This window comes from Oryza sativa, chromosome 8, assembly GCF_034140825.1.
Source record: "Oryza sativa Japonica Group chromosome 8, ASM3414082v1".
Lineage (NCBI taxonomy): Eukaryota > Viridiplantae > Streptophyta > Magnoliopsida > Poales > Poaceae > Oryza > Oryza sativa.
In genome coordinates this window covers 28,456,756-28,476,310 of record NC_089042.1, presented here as the reverse complement: position 1 = coordinate 28,476,310, position 19,555 = coordinate 28,456,756, and the positions used below count along the sequence as shown (strand labels likewise).

Here is a 19,555-nt window from a genome sequence, read left to right as displayed (position 1 = left end):
GCCGGCTCACCGGCTATTTATAGGCGGTGAGAGGTCGGTTTGGAGGAGGAGGAGGAGAGGAACACGGCGCCAGCGGGTGGAGGAGAAGAAGTCGGCGCCGGCTCCGTTTCTGATTGGTCGACAAGGTCGGTTTTGCTCGAGGATGACGTCAGTGAGGTGAGGTGGCGGCTGAAGTCGGTGGCGGTTCCTTGGTGGCGACGGCAAGACGACGGCGGCGGCACCGAGTTGTGGGCGGCGATGGTGGCGGCGCGCACGCGCTCCCATGGCGCACGGCGGCGCCCACAGAAGGAAGGGAGGAGAGAGGAGGCGGCTCAGCTGAGGCTGGGCCGACTTGGGCCGCATGAAAGAGAGGAGGAAAAAGGGGAATTCGGCCCAATCTTAAAAGGAAGAAAGTCTAAAGTTTGAATAAATTGGATTTAGAGAAGTATTTGTATTTGAAGGGAATTTAGACAGCTATTTTGGAAAGGGAAATTATATTTAGAGATAATTTCCGAAATAGATATTTTCCTAATTATTTGAGTGCAATCTTTTAGAAGTGGCAAATAATGGAATTTATTTAATGCACTCAAATGAGAGAGAGAAATATATATTAATATGAATAGTAGGATAGGATTTCTAATTTGAATATATTTTCGAGAAGATGAAAGGAAAATGGAATAGAAAGAATTTTAGCCCAAAATATGTGGTAGAAAACTAGAGAATTAATTATGGGCTAAATAAGGTTTTGGTTTTGGGATGGAAGGATGAAATATATTTTCTTAGCACAAGAGTAATTATTCACAATATTTGTAATAATATTATTCTTGTGCCAAGAAGGAAATCAAGCCAAAGGAATTAAATCAGCGGCTAGATCAAAAGGAAGAATTTGGAAAGGGGACTAAGGATAGGTTTAAGATCAAAGGATGGGTCGACAATTAATTCCAATAAAATTGGAATTGCAAGGATTTGATTTAAGTTCAAGGGTAAAGTTGGAGGGTTTCTTGGACCATAATTCATGAAAATAAAAAGAGTTTTCAAACTAAATTTGAATAAAGGATTGTAGTTAAAACAAGGTTTTAGACCAAATCAAGAAATGCCTCAATTAACCAAATATACTTTAAAAAGGGAAAACACCAGAGAGAGAGATTTTATGCAAGTTAGTTCTAGGAGGTCCCTCTAATGTCCTAGGTTTAAAGAGGATATGAAGAACATAAGAACCGGCATGATGCAGGATTAGAAAATAGTTAATTTTCAGGATGTTACAAAAATCCACTCAATTATCCATAATCCATATTATGTCTTTAGCTAAGCTAAATGGGACCTAAGATGATAGCATAAGGCTTTCACTTTTCTTTTTCTTGGTAGTTATTTCCTTTTTTAGCTTCTCAATACAAAAGTGGCAAATGTAATCAGGGGAATTAATTTTTGATAATGAATTTACATCATCTATATTTGTGTCCTCGAATAATTGATTATACCAAACAACTTTATTGCTATAGCTATAGGTAGCATATCGTGATGACAACTATATCGTACGTGTCAAGTCTATGGTTGTTGGTCGCTGAAGTGGCACGTCACATACATTGTCCTTTGTATTTTGCATAGATGTCAAAGGAAATGCATATCCAATATGTACATATGGCACCCCGAGACATATGGTTGATCTATACCTTAAATCTGTGGACAAAGATAAGTCTGCCCAAGAGAAGAAAGCCAAATCACATTTCAATCTCCAAACCGACAAAACCAGGGAAGAAAGTTGTTCGCAACAATTCCTGAAGGAACCCAACAATAACACATCTCTTCCACAGAAGGATGATCCCATGAGCACTGACGACATTGTTACAGAGTTCACTTTGCACAATATATTTAAAGATCACGGCTTGTCTCCAAATAACATAGAAACTATGTCAATTACATAGACACTATGTTGACAACTTCCTACCATGTGTTGTATTTTGAATAACCGTCATCTATATTTTTTTGCTATTAAGCTACAATATTGTAACAAACATATTCAATATATCATACAGTTTGTATGACTTTTATTTATCTAACAAGAATTCCATGTCATATTATTCTTTCTATATATATAGATATTACGAGTGCCAATCCATGAGGAGGAACTATGCCTTGTGGATGTTCCACAAACTCTATACTTTGGGACAAAATATTTCTTGACTCTTAACAAGAGACAAAATTTCATTTTTATATAGTGTACCATAAAAAGTGAAGGTACCAAAGAAAACCACTCAACTCCCGGCCCATTATGTAAATAAGAGGGGGAGAAGTATGGTCACAAATGGGATACAACTTCTTGCAAGCGTCTCCGCAGAAATAGATGAGTAACATCCTCCAAGAAAGTAGATACAAGTCAACATCAAGTTGATAGACCATATGGATATTTATTATCCACTGTCTATGGATGTAAACCATCCAAAAGCCCAGCAAAATTGCACACAATTTTGAGGTGCTAGGACATCAAAACTCTTTGACTCTTAGTGCTGTGGGAAATATTGTGGAGTCCAAAAGGGTTGATATTTCCACAATCCATACATACAAAGACTACAAAATATCGACATATACTTCTCATTCCTTACACCTTCAACTGGAAACAGACCAAAAGTCCTAGGCAGAGTGTCCAACACACTCAAAATGGGTCAAACTAATGGTGGCAATTAAGGAGTTATGCTCTCGCTCAATAATGAAAAGTATTATCATTGTAATACATTATTCTCATAATATCCTTTCTTATGGAAGCAAGGTGGTGAGATAGCGAGAGCTTATAGCACATGTTCTCATATTAAATCATTGGCAGATCAAACAAATTCGATAGCTTTAGACAAATAAGTCCTAATGTACTTCACATTCTGAATCGGATACAAATCACAATATATATTGTGTACTGAAAGGACACCATCCTAGCCTCCTAGTGGGTTTTGGCTAATTGATGACAAACGATCAGAGAACAACTAAGGGAAAATTGGAACCATGCTATTATAATTTTGCAAAATTTGAGATATACATCCTGACCCACATGTCATTGACTCATGTGGGTCCTACATGTCATTGAGATACCGATGACATATCTTAAACTTTGCAAAATTATAATGGCATGGTTCCAATTTACCCAACAACTAATGAAAGTATTGAGTGATAAGCAGGCATTAGATGCTAAAGTGAGTGAAGAGAACTCTCAAAACAAAAATTGAACTGAAAAAGGATCTGGCAAAGTTTGGATGATATAAGATCAAGTTGCCCTAAAAGGTAGGTGTTTTAATGGCTTGTCTATACAATGGTTTCTCCTCAAGTTTTCCTATAGGGTTTCCGAGGAGTTTTTCCGATGGGATGAATGAAATGATGATTACCAGAAGCCAATTGAAGGGGGTATTAGAAATATGATCAATTAGGGTGTGTTCGCTGCTGATGGATGGGAACATATCACCTAAGCATAGAAAACGGAGCAGTTCATTAGCGTGTGATTAATTAAGTATTAGCTATTTTTTTCAAAAATAGATCAATATGATTTTTTTAAGCAACTTTCGTGTAGAAACTTTTTTTTTAAAAAAAAAACCGCACCGTTTAGCAGTTTGAAAAGCGTGCGCACGAAATATGATGGAGAGGGTTTGGGAACCCTTGGTCGGAACACACCCTTAATTATCAATCAACACATGTTGATTGCGCTTGTGCATGTGAGGGACATGTCCTGAACAGGACGTGTTCACACTATTTTCACACACCCTTCTACTCTATAAATACTTTTCATGTACAAACCACTCATTGAATACTAAAGTTCATCACTCAATTATTTCAATCTTCACTTCTAATACAAATTAATGAAACGGTGGATAATTAATGGATGATCATGGTTGCTTATTGGGTTTAACTAAATGTTATATGATATAAAGCCAACCAATACCTTAAGCAATACCAATGATTTTTTTTTGGGGGGGGGGGGAATGTGTTTATGGAAGTGTGGTATGAATAATCGATAATCCATATTCCGGCTTTAGCTTAGCTAAATAGGATCTAATACGACAGCATAAGATCTATGCTTTACTTTTTCGTAGTTATTTCCTATTTTAGCTTCTCACTACAAAAGTGGCAAATGTAATGAGAGGAGCTAAATTTTGATAATGAATTTACATAGTTTATATTTGTGTTGTTCGAGTAATTAATTATACCAAACAACTTTAATTAATTGCTATAGCTATAGGTAGCATCGTGATGCCAACTGTACTACACGTGTTAAGTATATGGTTGTTGGTCGTTGAAGTAACACGTCACGTACATTGTCATGCATGTTGATGCGCCACCGTTCAAATCTTGGGTCACGCGACTTCAACATAGCATACGTTTACGAAGACCATTCCAAGATTAGAACCGTCACAAGGAGATATATAAAAGCTTTATTTTTGAAAAGAAAAAGGAAGGTACTCCTATAAAATCTGCAACTGTGTTCGATTATCTAACAGTACACATTATAAGAGTAAGTGATCAGACGGCTGTACGTAGTGACAGCATGTTGAGCATGGTGATATTAAGGCAGCTACTCCGTAAATGGGATGGCAAATAGTAGTACTAGCAAAGGGTCCAGTATTTTTGTTTGGGGTAAGATGGGTGGGGGTGGGATCCAAAGGCGATGACGGCTGTGGGCTCGCGGGTCGAGATGGACTGACGTCAAGGCGGGGGGGAGGCCACGTGGCGGAGGGAGGAGACCCGTGGAGCCCACAGGTGCACCCATGTGTCAGGGCCCACCCATCGTGTCGCGCGCGCTGCCTCCTGACTTGGCGCGGTCACGCCACGTCCACAGGGTTACCTAGGACGCGCACCCGCGCAACACGTACGTACGCGCAGTCAAGCCTCTCTCTCGATCTCTAGCTTGCTACCATCTCATCTGACGACAGTATATATGTATCATCCAGTCCAGTCCAGTCCAGGGGATGATTCTGATACATCGATACAATCAAGCTAGCATGGAGATGGACATCGGCGAGGGCGAGAGCTGCTGCGGCAGGCGAAAGCAGCAGCAGCAGCAGAATATTAGCAGCAGCAAGTCACGCAAGTGCTGCCCGCTGCGGCGGTCGCGGAAGGGGTGCATGAAGGGGAAGGGCGGGCCGGAGAACCAGCGTTGCCCCTTCCGCGGCGTCCGGCAGCGCACCTGGGGCAAGTGGGTGGCCGAGATCCGCGAGCCCAACCGCGGCGCCCGCCTCTGGCTCGGCACCTTCAACACCGCCCTCGACGCCGCCCGCGCCTACGACTCCGCCGCCAGGGCCCTCTACGGCGACTGCGCCCGCCTCAACCTACTCCTCGCCGCCGCCACCGCCGGTGCTCCTCCTGCTGCTGCTACCCCTTCCGTGGCCACGCCCTGCAGCACCAACGACGACTCCAACAACTCGTCTTCCACGACGCATCAGCAGCAGCTGACGACGATGCTGCAGCTGGACGACGACAACTACACGCTGCAGCCGTCGTCGTCAGATCAAGAGGACTTCGAGACGTACGTCACGCGGCTACCCAAGGCGGAGGACTTTGGGCTGGAGGGCTTCCAGGAGGTTCCACTCGACGTCCTCGACGAAGCCGGCGGTGGCATCAGCATCTGGGACCTCTCCATCTGCCCCGCCGATTTCATGGCCACCGCCGCCACCACCACCGCCAAATCATCTTAATTATATATTCATAATAATAATAATAATAATAATAATAATAATAATTAACGACGACGACGACCTACCTACATCATATATCTATCTATCTAGCGCCCGCGCGCGGCTGCCTATATAGATATATGATGATCAGCTCCATCTCTCTCTAAAGTCTAAACATGCATGCTTGTCGTCGTCGTCGTCGTCATCATCGTCGTTACTTGTATATATACTCCACTACTTAGTACTAACTACTATAATTAGCTCTAGCGTACTGCTACTTTTATACGGCATGCAAGCGGCCGACATCCTGATCGATCAACTGTGAGCATGCTGTATGCATCGATCGATCTTAATTAGTTAGGCGAGCTGTGCTTGCTTATCGATCTTAATTATATCATCCGATCCCATATTATATAAGTAATACTAATTAATACTATATATATTATGTATATATTTGTGCTATAGCTATAGCTAGCGCGCTATATAGTCGTGTGTTGAGATATGATGCAGCTATATATATCAGCCCACTCGCGAGGCGCAGCACTAGTGTTTAATCTAATTATTAGCTTGGTACCTAGTACTACATGATTAATAAGCTACTATTAATTGTACTATATGGGTTTGGTTCTAGCTAGCTAGTCGTAGTACTGTACAGCGCCATGTGTATATACTCTACTAATTTAATTAGTAGTAATTAATAAAAATGTGTCAAATTAAATAAATTGGGATATATTCCACGATCGATATATCGATCCACCAGTTAATTTTCTTTCAGTGAATTTCTTTCAGTGAATTATGATGATGAGGTGCGTGTTGCCTGCACTGCTCTGTCCGTACGTGCATGTACTCCCTCACTCCATTCCATGAAAAATCAAACTAGGATGAGATTTTACGTTTTCTAATACAATAAATCTGAACAAATGTATGGTTAGATTTACTGTGCTAGAAAATATTAATATTACATCCTATTCTAGATTGATTTTTTATAGAAAACATTACATCATATTCTATGTTGATTTTTTATAGCATGGAGAGAATACGTTTTAAATATATACTCCCTCTGTCAACAAAATAACCTAGTAATAGTATGTTGACAAATGTATGGTCAGATTTACTGTGCTAGAAAATAGGATGCTATGCTAGAAAATATTACATCTTATTCTAGATTGATTTTTTAAGAAAACATTACATTCTATTCTAGGTTGATTTTTTATAGCATGGAGAGAATACGTTTTAAATATATACTCCCTCTGTCAACAAAATTAATAGAATATTCAGATTTGTTGTATTAGGATGTGTCACATTATGAGGAATAGTATGTTCAGATTTGTTGTATTAGGATATGTCACATTATGAGGTTGAGTTTTTTCTACCAAAGGAATATGTTGTTGACAATTAATACACACATTCATGTATATGCATGTGGTGTATGTGCCGATGGAGGCGATGACTCCAGCTTTGCTGGGGGCCGGGCTCTATGCATGCATGTACGTCAGTTTGTATATGGCAAAAGTGGTCTATATAGATGGTATCCATGTAAATAAATTTTAACTATAGCAATTCTCATAATGTATATGGATAGAAGTTAGGAGAAGAGAGGGAAGTAGAGATAGATAATATTTTTTATTTCATATGGGTAATCTATATGGTATAGGTATCTTTTATTATTTTCTCTATATAGTATATAGTATAGTTACACAATGTTAGTAGGTGGCTGAATGAAATAATTTATTCACTATGCACTATTTTGTACTATGTCTCCTGCGTACAAGTAACTCCATCGATCGACTCTCCATCCATATATATTATTTAAATATCGGTCAGCAGTACATATATGCATGCATGCTCGCGCGTGTCGCCCTGCATGCATCGCATCTGTAATACTCCTACGTGTCATGTGATATACTCTTTCCATCTCTAAATATTTAACGCCGTTAATTTCTTTAATATATTTAACCGTTCATCTTATTAAAAAATTTAAATAATTATTAATTCTTTTTTCTATTGTTTGATTTATTGTTAAATATATTTTTATGTATACATATATAGTTTTACCTATTTTACTAAATATTTTTGAATAAGACGACATATTAAAAATATGCATCGATCTAACCGGCGTCGTCGTTTCGCCTATCCATTGTGGTGGATTCCACGTGAGCTCAATATAATCCTATCCAGCTATCAGAAGAATTTCTATCTAGCGATTGCCAATATAGCAAGTTGAGATGGCCGAGTTGGTCTAAGGCGCCAGATTAAGGTTCTGGTCCGAAAGGGCGTGGGTTCAAATCCCACTCTTAACATTAATAATCTTTTTAAAAGTTCAAAACATAAGTATTTTTTCTTTTTTTCACTCTCTTCCTTTTTTAAATTTCATTCTTCCTTTTTAAAAGTTCAAAACATAAATATTTTTCTTTTTGCACTCTCTTCCTTTTTTAAAAGTTCAAAACATAAATATTTTTCTTTAAAGTTCAAAACATAAATATTTTTCTTTTTTCACTCTTCCTTTTTTTAAGTTCAAAACATAAATATTTTTTAAAGTTCAAAACATAAATATCTTCTTTTTCCTTTTTTTGAAGTTCAAATTTATTTCCTTTTCCCCTCTGTTCCTTTTTTAAGTTCAAATTTAGACCTAAAAATAGCTAGTTCTTTTTTTAAAGTTCAAATTTAAATCTCGAATAGCTAGTTTATATTTTAAAGAACCCCACTCTCAACATAAATATTTTTTCCCTCTGTGTCTTTTTTGAAGTTCAAATTTATTTTCTTTTCCCCTCTGTTCCTTTTTTAAGTTCAAATTTAGACCTCGAATAGCTAGTTTATATTTTCCTTTTTCTCTCTGTTCTTTTTTTTAAAAGTTCAAATTTAGACCTCGAATAGCTAGTTTGTGGTTTGGTGTCAAATTATGCCTTATCAATTCTTTGGTAATTTTCAATAATGTTTCTTAATGTTTAGATTGGTACCAATATCTCTTAATTAGTACATACCAATCTAGTAGTGCCAAAAGTTATCTAAATTTTGACATTTTTCACTCTCTTCCTTTTTTAAAGTTCAAATTTAGACCTCGGATAGCTAGTTTATATTTTAAGAGATAATCCATGAAATGCCATTGACAAGCGTCTAAGTCTTAGAAATGCCATCGACAAGTGTGAGTTCTAAGAAATGCCATCATACAAACAATTTTGTCCCAAAAATGTCATCACCGTTAGGGTTCCGTCCATTCCACGCCGTTAAGTTCTATAGGATGAACAGTGTATTTAACGGCACGGTATAGAACTTAACGGCGCGGAATGGACGGAACCCTAACGAGCGATGGTATTTTTGGGACAAAATCGTTTGTACGATGACATTTCTTGGAACTCACACTTGTTGATGTCATTTCTGGGACTTAGACGCTTGTCAATGGCATTTCATGGATTATCACATATTTTAAAGAACCCCACTCAACATAAATATTTTCTTTTTCCCTTTGTTTCTTTTTTGAAGTTCAAATTTATTTTCTTTTCCCCTCTATTCCTTTTTTTTAAGTTCAAATTTAGACCTCGAATAGCTAGTTTATATTTCCTTTTTCCCTCTGTCTTTTTTTTAAAAGTTCAAATTTAGACCTCGAATAGCTAGTTTGTGATTGTTGACGGTCGTTATCGATCAGTTTCGACCGTCAATATTACTAAAACAGGAGAGAACTAGTGATGTTTGCAATGCATAAATATGTTAGAATAATAATATTCCACTAGTATTAGGTCTACTAACCTTTTTGCAGAGAATGACAATAAAGTGGAGGAGAATCGACATCAACACAAACGATAAATCAATCAGACGATGTCGAGGACCAGACTTATGTATGAATGGGCCAAGAACTCAAAATTGACACGATGAATTGGGCCAAAATTCACAAGTCTGCAGAGTGGAGCAATAGAGGAGGCCACCAGCCGAAGTTGGGCTGGATTGGGCCGGCCCCAAGTTCGGCCGAACCTGGTGGTTCGCCGAACCAATCCTGGCGCCGTTGGATCCAGGTTTTGGCGTGGACGTCCAGGATTGCATCCTAATGACGGTTGGAGGGCACTTTGGACAATTCCCCTTCCACAACCGTCATACCTACCTCTATATAAGGAGCTCACTCTCTTCACTTCAACACACACCTCAAGCAAGAGCTCTCTCATTCCTCTCAAGTTTAGTTTAGTAGTATCTAGCTAGTGGAATAGAATTAGAATAGGAGTCAGGAGTCCGGAAGTCTTCGGAAGAGTTCGGGTATGGCTCTAATAGATTTCCTTTCCTCTTTTGTAAGCTTTGTACTTTTATTAGAATACTCTTCTAAAAACATTTCTGGTATTAAAATACTTTCCGAGTATATGAGTACCAACTTTACATTATGTTCTTGTTATATTGAATATACGGCTAGCTTATCTAGGAGATGCTTTGTTGCGGGTATAATGTTTGCTTATGCAATTACTCTATGTCATGACTATGATATTAGAGTAGTACCTGGTAGTTTAGACGTCGTGTCTAGATTACGGGATATCATTATTTGGGGTTATATATTGCGGATGAGAGGTGGGCCGCTGATGGTGACAGCTCAGTACGGGTATTCCTCCGCGCCTATATATAATCCTAAGTTAATTTCCTGGGGAGGGTATTTCTCCGTATTTAGCCTCGGTTGAATGGTCATGACGGGCTGTCGTAAGGAACTCGGCAGTCATGGATGGCTTCTCAAAGTACCAGGAGGGCATCGGATAGAGGGTATTAGCTAGTATATCAGTTAACTAGAATGTATGTATATTATGTATATTAGAAGTATAGGAATAGATTCTCTTTCTATTTTCTTTCCACCTAGCTTAGATTATTTATTATGAGGATGAGTAGAAATGCTTGTGTGTCACTCTACCCTTCGATTATCTTAACCCCTGCTTAGAATATGATTATCACAAGTAATATATAAATTATTAGTTGAGTTCTCTCTACATGATCTTCCCACGGGATAAAATAAATACGATACCCTTGGAATACTCTCGGGTGAAATGCTACAATGGTATACCGTGCGCTTGCGGATGAACTCTGTAACCATAATATACCAGAAGTGTTTCTGCGCCATTGCTGGAAATTATATTTCTAGTAATGTCCTTAAGAAATATCAACAACGGTTTGGTGTCAAATTATGCCTTATCAATTCTTTGGCAATTTTCAACAATGTTTCCTGATGTTTGGATTGGTACCCATATCTCTTAATTAGTACATACCAGACGCGGCCGGGCGCAGCTGGCACAGTGGCAGCGCAGGAGAGTCGAGGCGGCGGCAAGTGGCGACAGGGAGTTTGGTGGTGGCGATGGAGAGGAGGCCGTGGTGCAGAGGAGGGGCGGCAGCGAAGGGCTCGGGACCGAGGTGGCTCGGTCGAGGCAACGATGGTAGGAGGTGGTCGCGGAGGCGGTGCCCATGCTGCCCGTCGGGATGGGAGGAAGGTTGGTGATGGGGATGGGGAGCTCGGCGACGGCAGTGGCATGGGGGTCGACAGCGATGGGGATGGAGAGGTGGCTGGTGGCAGGGAGAGGGGAAGAATGACGAGGATGTTGCTCCCGGCGACGGTTTTGCTTGGGCGATGGCTTCCAGGAGAAGGAGAGGCCGGAGTAGCATAGTGGCGACGACAGTGGCGGTGACACCAACACGAGAGGAGGGTCGTACAAGGTGAGTCTTCTCGCCGGTCTTCTATTTTCGGTGTGGACTCGGTTTGCCGTGAGTGTGGTCTCTCTCTCTCACTACTTCGCCGGCTTTTGTGTGAGGGCTTTGGTTGACGGGGAGTAGTGGTGCACGAGCGGCGACTGTTGATGGCGGTGTTGGATGTGATGGACGGCGGCGGTGGGGCTGGACGTCGACAGCGACGGAAGGCTTGCCGGGTAAGCCTAGCGCCTTGCTCCTTCCTTCTTTTTCGGTGTGGAAATGGTCTTTGCAATCGGAGTGATTCCTCTAATGTGTTGCCAAATGCTTGGGAGTGGTTTTTTTTTTTTTTTGACTAGGGGGGGGGGAGCTTCCCCACCTGAATTTGTCATTGAATTGTAGAATGATAATAAGGTTCATTACATAAGATTGAGAGTTTGAAGAGGGGAAGAGAAAATTGCCTTCCAAACAGATATTACATTTCGATCCTCAGGCTTTAAGATTTCCGCCCAAAGGACAGCCTTGCTTACACATCGTTGGAAGCACGAACCAATAGAGGGCGGCAACCCCCTGAATACCACATCATGTCTGTGATTCCATATCGCCGAGAAGCACAGCAGGTAGAAGACTCTGAAGTGCAATACTGGCACCACCTGCGATGGCTTGGGCTGATGGAGAATCGTGGGAGTGGATTTTGGTGGATGGGGAGTGCACGCGTGCAGGGGATGAGGTTGAGGAGGGGTCCCAACTGAGCTGATGGCTGCTGAGGTTTGGTGCAAAAGACTGTGATGGTTCGGCAGAGGTGGGTGCAAGACACTATTAGGCTTGTAGGCATTACATCGAATACCGGCGTGCATGCATACTTGCCGTTTGGGGGCAGGGAGGAAATGTGGACTTCGTCTGAGAGGAAAGAGGGAATGGGCCGGCATGGGCTAAAAAGGGAGGTCCACTGCAATGTCTTTGTAAATTTGCAGGGAAGTAATATGCCCGTGCTAAACGTTACGGTCTAATTGTATTATCTTTAATAACTTTTAAATTTTCATGTTAGAAAAAAATGTGTCTTCTATGATATGTGCAATTGAGCTTTAACTCAATTCATGTCGTACATAAGATATTTCACGCAAAGTACAATAATATAATATTGTGCATCATATTACAATGATGTGTACATCAATAAGGGAATAACCACTTTCCATATCATCAATATGGTTCACACGTCTAAGGGTATTTCTATGCATTAAAAAAGCTAACTGTTCCTGTCCACCTATTCAAGCAACAACATTTTTGTTTTAGAACCTTTTCCATTCAGAACTTCAGAGTGGAAGAAGGATATGATCACATCAACATAAATGGTAGAGAAATTCATTTAAAACCAAATGAATGTGGGTGATGTACTTCATGCTTTCTTAGAAAACCTATACTGACCCATGGATACTGATGATATATGCATGACACTAACTATTTTCATTGACATGCAGTACAAATATGGTTCCAGACATAAAAACAAAGGATTAATAACTCAATTCATTTCCCAAATTGGATACGTCATGCAATCAAATTTGGAAATTCATTTCTTAATTCATCTCCCAAAGTACATTATTCACTCTTTCAGAGTACATAATAAACAACAAAATAGGCTGCAATTATTACAAATTTTACCTCTACATATAGCTTCCATTGATCAAAAACAGAATATTCCACCACAATTTTCATTCACCACATATAGCAATAGAGAAATAAAGTCGCACTACCAGGCACGAAGGAACTTGTTCTGCAGTGCAATCAGTCCCATGGCATACATGGCCTTCCCTTGTAGTTTTGACAAAGAGAGGAAAACCTAATAGAAACTCAATCGAAACCATTTGGAGAATCAGAGCAACTATGAGAAAGTACAGAATAGCAGATGTATCATGTATTTGTTGGAGAAGACAACAATTTTTTAACTGATCAATTTGTCGGTGATAGTGAAGATGGCAGAACCCCACCTGAGTGAAGATGGCAGCCGCGGCAACGCCGTTGGTCAGCACGGGCCACGCCTCGATCGGTCAATCGATATAAGCCACTGCATGTTTGTAATTTCACACTTTTAGACTTTAAACCAAAGTTCAGACTTTCAGAGTTACCTTTGTCAACGAATCCAAGGTTCATACTTTCAGAATCTTAACCATGGTAACTTATAACTTAAACTGCCTTATCATGTGCTTCCATGTATGCACATTTACATTCTAAAATTTTAACTTAGCTATATACATATTCTGTAATTTATACCATATGCTGAATCTGAAAGCACGGTCACTGTCGACGTAATGTAGCAGCTCCAAGTCCTCTTTGTTTATATGGGAGTCAGGAATCAACAAGGAAGTACTGCCCACATTCAATGTCAGTGGCTGCTACTGCAAGTGCCGTACTGCAGATAATCCCCACTGTGGTAAAAATAGCCTAAAAAATGAATCCCATCTTACCCACATTCAATGGGAATATAATATCTACAAATGGGAATATAATCAAGAGTATAAAGTTTGATTGTTTTATACTAACTTTTTGTGTTCCAATTCATGCTGCAAGCTCTACAGATTAATCAGACTGACCATGGCCTTACTCTGCCCATCCAAAAGCTGCATATGATTCTCCAATGATTTGCCAACAACATTTGCAATGTCATTTGCAGTGCTCTGCAAATATTGCATCTTGATAGACATGGAATCACCAACAGTTTTTATATCCCTCTGAATATGAACAACCACTTCCTTCAGGTCACCAACTAAAGAAAAATAAAACAAGATCATTGAATTCTTGAGCGCATTTATACCACACAATTTCATCTAAATTATAAAAACTGAAGCTAAAAAAATCCTGCTAATTTGCACATAATTAGACATATCCGATTCTATAGCCATGGATCCCATCACATCAATTCAATTGACGCAGCATTGCAGAGTGCAGACAAACAAAAATATATATCCGATGACAGTTGCTATTAAGAACATAGTGTTGCATAAAGTGTGATTGAATTTAATACTATTGCAGAATACAGACTGAGTACTGAATGTTGTAGCATTAAGACAGACTAAGCAGAAATTCATGTACATGTCAGGAATTCATTTTGTTGCAACTTAAAGTGTAAACTATAAACATCCGCGGTACACATTTGTATGGATTGGAACATACGTCTAAATACAATTCAAGATTAATATGGTTTATGAGCAATATGCTCATGATTTTTTTTAAAGCTGCTTTATTTTTTGGAAATACAATATGCAGCATGATCTTAAGATGACAATTTGCTTGTCTTAATACAAAGATACGCAAGTATCTTGCATATTCCTAAAAAAATGGACATTTGCTCCAATAACTGAAATATTGATAGAGGCGAGCTATGACTCGTGTATCTGATTCAACTGTGCATCTTCTGTACAAACAGCAAAGAGTCAACCTAATGAGCTTGTGTAAATAAATGACCCCAACCTCACATGCCTTCGCTAAAGGGCACAATTTCATTTTTAGCTGGCCCACCTAATTAATTTCCTTGTTCAATCCATCATGATATGATTCTTATACAGTATAGCCCCTCAATTATCTAAAGAAAGAAAATAAAGAATTTAAGTAGTAGCTTACGGTTGGAGGGCATATACAGCATATCATGATTCTTAACCAACCGAGTAGATGATTCCTGGAAATACCATAAGTTGGTTAGGCACTGCAACTCAAATACGACAAAAATAAATAAGCCAATTAAGCTGAAAGTAGCGTAAAAGAGTCTACTTTGATCTGAGCAATGGTCAATAGAGTCACCATGGACAGCAATTTCCATTTCATTTTTTAGACAATTGAGTTCCCCTTCAGTCTGAAACAACAAACAGTACAAATTGGATCAACTTTGATTTAAGAAAAAAACCGTAGAAGTAAATTTAGTTTCTTATGATAGTCCATCCTCTATCAATTGCAACTGTCAGTCTGTCATAAACAGAGAACTGTAGACTATTCAGTTTTAATTCTGGAAAGTTCAGCTTTCTAAACATACCTCAATCAACCATATAAGCACACATAAAGTAAATCAATTGCACCCATAACACATGAATTACTTGCACGACTGAAATGACCTGAAATTATCAAAATCATATCCAACACTAACCTCGCTCAAATTCAGAACTTGCCAAAATTGAAAGCCTTCCACAGGGACTTGGTCATCGAGGAGCAACAGTTATCATGCACTGAGATGATCTGCAATAATATGAATTTCATGAACAGAAATGATAAAAGTAGATGCACTACTATTCTAAAGTGCCATAAAGTTATAAACAAAATTACGAGCCATGTTTGTCTTATAATATAATCTTAACCACAACATGACATGCCTAGATGATAGTCTTAACTACAGCCTCATAAGTTGTTCATGCAATATTGTAGCATAAAAGAGTTACAGTGCTATCACATATCACATATTATCCTTGTATCACAAATGACTAATATATAGTGAAATGGGTCGCCTCGCCTTGTGGTTATGGTGAGAAACAGTCCGATACGGAAAATATTGAACCTATAAAAAATCAATTACCAGTTCTCTTCAGGCATGTGGCCAGCTCCTTCTGTCCTACCTCAATTTTTTTCCTGCAGGAGAGTGGCGAGTACGTATTGAGAGAATAATCAAGAAAACATTGCCTGCAGCAGACCCTGAACTATTGATCTCTATATTCAAAATAAATAGCACTAACTACCTGCATATACAATAACTATATACCCGCAAACACATATCCGGCATCATCTCCAATATTATACACATGACGAAACGAATTTTTATTTACCTTTTGTAGATAGAGATGCCCCTCGGTAATGAAGGGGAGAAAGGAGATGCGGCGGCGACAGACTGTCGATGACGGAGGCCGCAGCGGGACGGGGTGGTGGGAGGCCGGGATTCGGGATGTGGTGGAGACTGGCCAGGTGGTCGACGTTGATCCGGCGGCATAGGACTCGGTGGCGGCTCGTCCTCCACCGACACCCAGTCACCGTTGGGATCAGTGGAGGGCGAGCCGGCGGCGGGGATCGGTGGCAGATCGGATCACCACGGAAGGCGTCGGCGGCGACCTGGCCACGAGAGGACTTTGTGCGGCAGGGATCGGTGGAGCAGAACAGCGTGGAAGGCGTCGGCGGCGACGTGAATCCGGGCGGAGGACAAGCGATGGGGATCGGTGGAGGGCGAGCCGGCGGCGATGGCAGATCGGTGAGGCAGAGGACGGCGCCGCGGCTGATAGGGAGGGGAGCGCTGATGGCGGAGCGGTTTCCGGCGTCGCGCGTGCGGGAGCGGAATCTGGGAGAGGCGCGGTGGGAGAGCGAGAGAGAGGGAGACGGGCCGTGCGGTGCCGAGGGAGGGGGCATACGGCGATTGAGGGAGGTGGGAGGTGGGATCGATCCGCATCGTTGGGATTTCACCGAGATGATCTGAACCGTTCCATGAGGAATGAAAGAATGAGTGATGGGTGAAAGTATTTGTTGAACTAGGTAGATAGATAGATTTAGATGGGGGAAACATCATGTGTATTTCTATATTTATATACTAATATAAAAAGGAGGAGTTGCCTCCTTGCAATCCTGTAGGTGAAATCAAAGAAAACCAGGGCCCACGCATAGACACATCGAATCCCCATCCCCATCGCCACGGATTCCTCTGCCGTCCTCACCCCACTCCCTCTATCACCGCATGTCGCTTCCCCCTCAATCACTCTGACGATAGCTTCCTCCTCCCCTTGATCTCGCCCTCGATGACGCGCCACCTACACACGATTTCGCCTTCAACAAATTCACTCGGCCTCTTCCTCCGCTCGATCTCGCTTGCTGTCTCCTTCACCGCTACAAAGCCTTGTCGCCCGCCTCCATCGTTCTCTTGTGTCGCCGTCACCAGCAAGACCTTGCACCGCCGCCGTTGTGACCCTCGATCCACGCCGAGCTTCCGCCTCCAAGGCCACAGCGATCTCTTCTTCAGTTCTCAACTTACTACCGGGTGAAAGAAGCGATGTTGCTCTTTCTTTTCTGTAGATTTGCCTCCTCTGTGTACTAGCCTCATTCTCCTCAGGTAACATCCTCTCTATGTACTAGCTGCTTGATGGAATTCCCACATGAGAAAATTTTGTGTTTTCTATTTCAGGTTGCGTAGAGGAGTAAGGGAGAAATTTCAGAACTATGTACAAACATACTCCAATGATTTTGCTACCATATACCTGTTCAACTATTTACTAGCCATCATCCTTGTCATATGCACTATATGAGAAATAAGAGTATCCAACTCATCTTCTGGTCAGTGTTCACACACACTTTTTGGTTTTATTTTTTTACTTCTATCTATTCGTTTTTAATAATATGTGTATTAAATACATTTTTACTCAAATAAAATAATTTTAGAACTTCATTTCATTAACAGATCTAATATTTGTGTATGATGTTTGCAAGGACGAGAAACAATATTGAAGGAACTGCAAATTACTCTCAGATGATCTTTACAAGAATGGATGAAAATGATCACTTAGTGTTGGGTTCCAACAGTATGATCCACTTATACTCTGTAATCATGATGCATGTTTTCTGACATGTATGTCAAGTTTATGCACTCCAAATCCTGTCAGTGAACATCTAGAGAAGCTATTCAGTTTCATTGACAATAAAAAAGAGGTGGACCCGTCGTCAGACAAATTACAGGGTCCATTACTCTCCCCCAATCTCCCCCCGCAACATTTTCTGGTGGTGATATTCTGAGTTCATGTTTAACCAACAAATCAAGGCGCTTGCTTGGTCTAGAGTTCCACACCAATGGTTATAGTGGTTTTAGCGATGACCATGAATATTTAACTATTGCCTAACCGGTATACAGTCAGGGAGCCATGTCTTAGATCCATATGGTTAGCTCTTATTCTACTGCTCACTTTGCTTCTTGCCAAAGTAGTTTAACGGTGTTTTGGTTTTAGCCCTCTGTCCCTTGAACAAAATAAATTTTGTGCATCATGCTCTACAAGTTGGATTTTGAAATTTTTCTACCCAATTTTTTGCGAGTTTGATTGGTGCTAAATGGTTTTCTTTTGGTGGAACACAAACTTATCTCTGTTAGTAATGGCAAGTCAGCAAGGATGACCACCCGTATGGGATTTTTTAGACTGGTCATGACTAGGAATAATAAGTAAGGATATTGATGATATACTACCACTCAGTCTAGGAACTCATGGAGGTGCGTAATAGTTATGATTGTTACATATAGGCTAGCAGAATGGTATTTTTTGTTATTTTTCCATTAGAAATTTTCCACATACATGATTATGCTCAATCAAGTTGTTACATATTGTAGGATAATTAATGACAAAAATATGCTGAATCAAGTTGTTATCTCAGGTTGATTTCTCAGCAAAATTATGCTGCCTGAAGACAGATACTTTAGAGAAAGATTGAGAAATGAAGCTTGCACATGGTGACAATACTTAACTCTGAGATATTGTTTCACTTTCGCTCTAAATTAACATGATAATTCTAAAATAAATTATAGATGCAGCTGTTAATTTCATTTTAAAGTGCAGGAGCTAAAATCTTTTTTCCCCAGGTCAAGAAAGAACATGGACCTTAATGGTCAGGCATAATCCCAAAATAGTGATGTTAAAGATATTGCTGTTAAATTATAGAATTCTCTTATGCAAATGCCTATTTTCTAATCTGATCTTATGCCAAGAATCTTTGATGTTGGTGTTGTGGTCAAGTAAGGGGAAAAAGTGTAGCTTGAACCTCCCGATCTCAGCTATTTCTGACCTCTAAATTTAGGTAAAGGCCAACTGAATGAAGCAACAAGTCGACTACAAAATTTTCCAGGTCATTTCAGAAATTATACATTATTCTTAGAACCTTTGTTTTATGTGAACTGGAACTGTTGAATTGTACAAAATATATTTTGTTTTATGGTGCCTCTAGCTAAATATGGAGCTTAATTTCCTACACGGAGGGATCACTCACCTCCACCATATCGGTACGATAACATTTTGTAGTAAGATGGTTCATGTAATCTTGTATTTAGATGTGCTTGATTTTATAATTGTGGAAAGAACTAATTTGTAGCTTCAAATGCAATTGCTTCAGGTACAACAAAGCACTGCCATTTTATAATCTCTTTCGTTGTTCACATTTCAGGAGTTACATATAAGTATTTTCATTTGAGTATAAAAATATAATAATGTGTTGAGATGATGATTGTGTGGTGACTAGCTCTGATAATTGATAATTTTGTTTATGCTTTATACAATGTGCGTTTTTTTAGCACTGAT

General features: G+C 40.0%; 1 protein-coding gene, 2 long non-coding RNA genes and 1 other non-coding gene across 7 annotated transcripts; 3 read left to right on the top strand and 1 right to left on the bottom strand.

The window, feature by feature from the left end:
* Positions 1-4,897: 4,897 nt before the first annotated feature.
* LOC4346351 (dehydration-responsive element-binding protein 2C-like) lies at positions 4,898-6,075 on the top strand. Its single transcript, NM_001422697.1, has one exon. It carries the CDS (start codon positions 4,923-4,925, stop codon positions 5,646-5,648), a length of 726 nt encoding a protein of 241 aa, NP_001409626.1. The 5' UTR covers positions 4,898-4,922; the 3' UTR covers positions 5,649-6,075.
* Positions 6,076-7,846: 1,771 nt separating this feature from the next.
* Positions 7,847-7,927, top strand: TRNAL-AAG (transfer RNA leucine (anticodon AAG)). The gene has a single exon. It is a non-coding gene; the product is annotated as a tRNA-Leu (tRNA).
* Positions 7,928-10,557: 2,630 nt separating this feature from the next.
* On the top strand, positions 10,558-18,225 carry LOC112936153 (uncharacterized). Of its 2 annotated transcripts, XR_010734302.1 has the most exons (4): positions 10,558-11,506; positions 16,079-17,334; positions 17,407-17,555; positions 17,709-18,225. It is a non-coding gene; the product is annotated as an uncharacterized lncRNA (long non-coding RNA). The 2 variants fall into 2 exon arrangements; XR_003238244.2 differs by lacking the exons at positions 16,079-17,334; positions 17,407-17,555; positions 17,709-18,225 and adding an exon at positions 11,761-12,336.
* On the bottom strand, positions 12,816-16,611 carry LOC4346349 (uncharacterized). Of its 3 annotated transcripts, none has more exons than XR_010734300.1 (9): positions 16,070-16,611; positions 15,823-15,875; positions 15,400-15,488; positions 15,030-15,111; positions 14,883-14,937; positions 13,806-14,028; positions 13,536-13,706; positions 13,253-13,329; positions 12,816-13,104 (listed from the first exon to the last, which is right to left on the bottom strand). It is a non-coding gene; the product is annotated as an uncharacterized lncRNA (long non-coding RNA). The 3 variants fall into 3 exon arrangements; XR_001548509.3 differs by having other exon boundaries at positions 13,536-13,690; XR_010734301.1 differs by having other exon boundaries at positions 12,816-13,329; positions 13,536-13,690; positions 13,806-13,993.
* Positions 18,226-19,555: the final 1,330 nt, after the last annotated feature.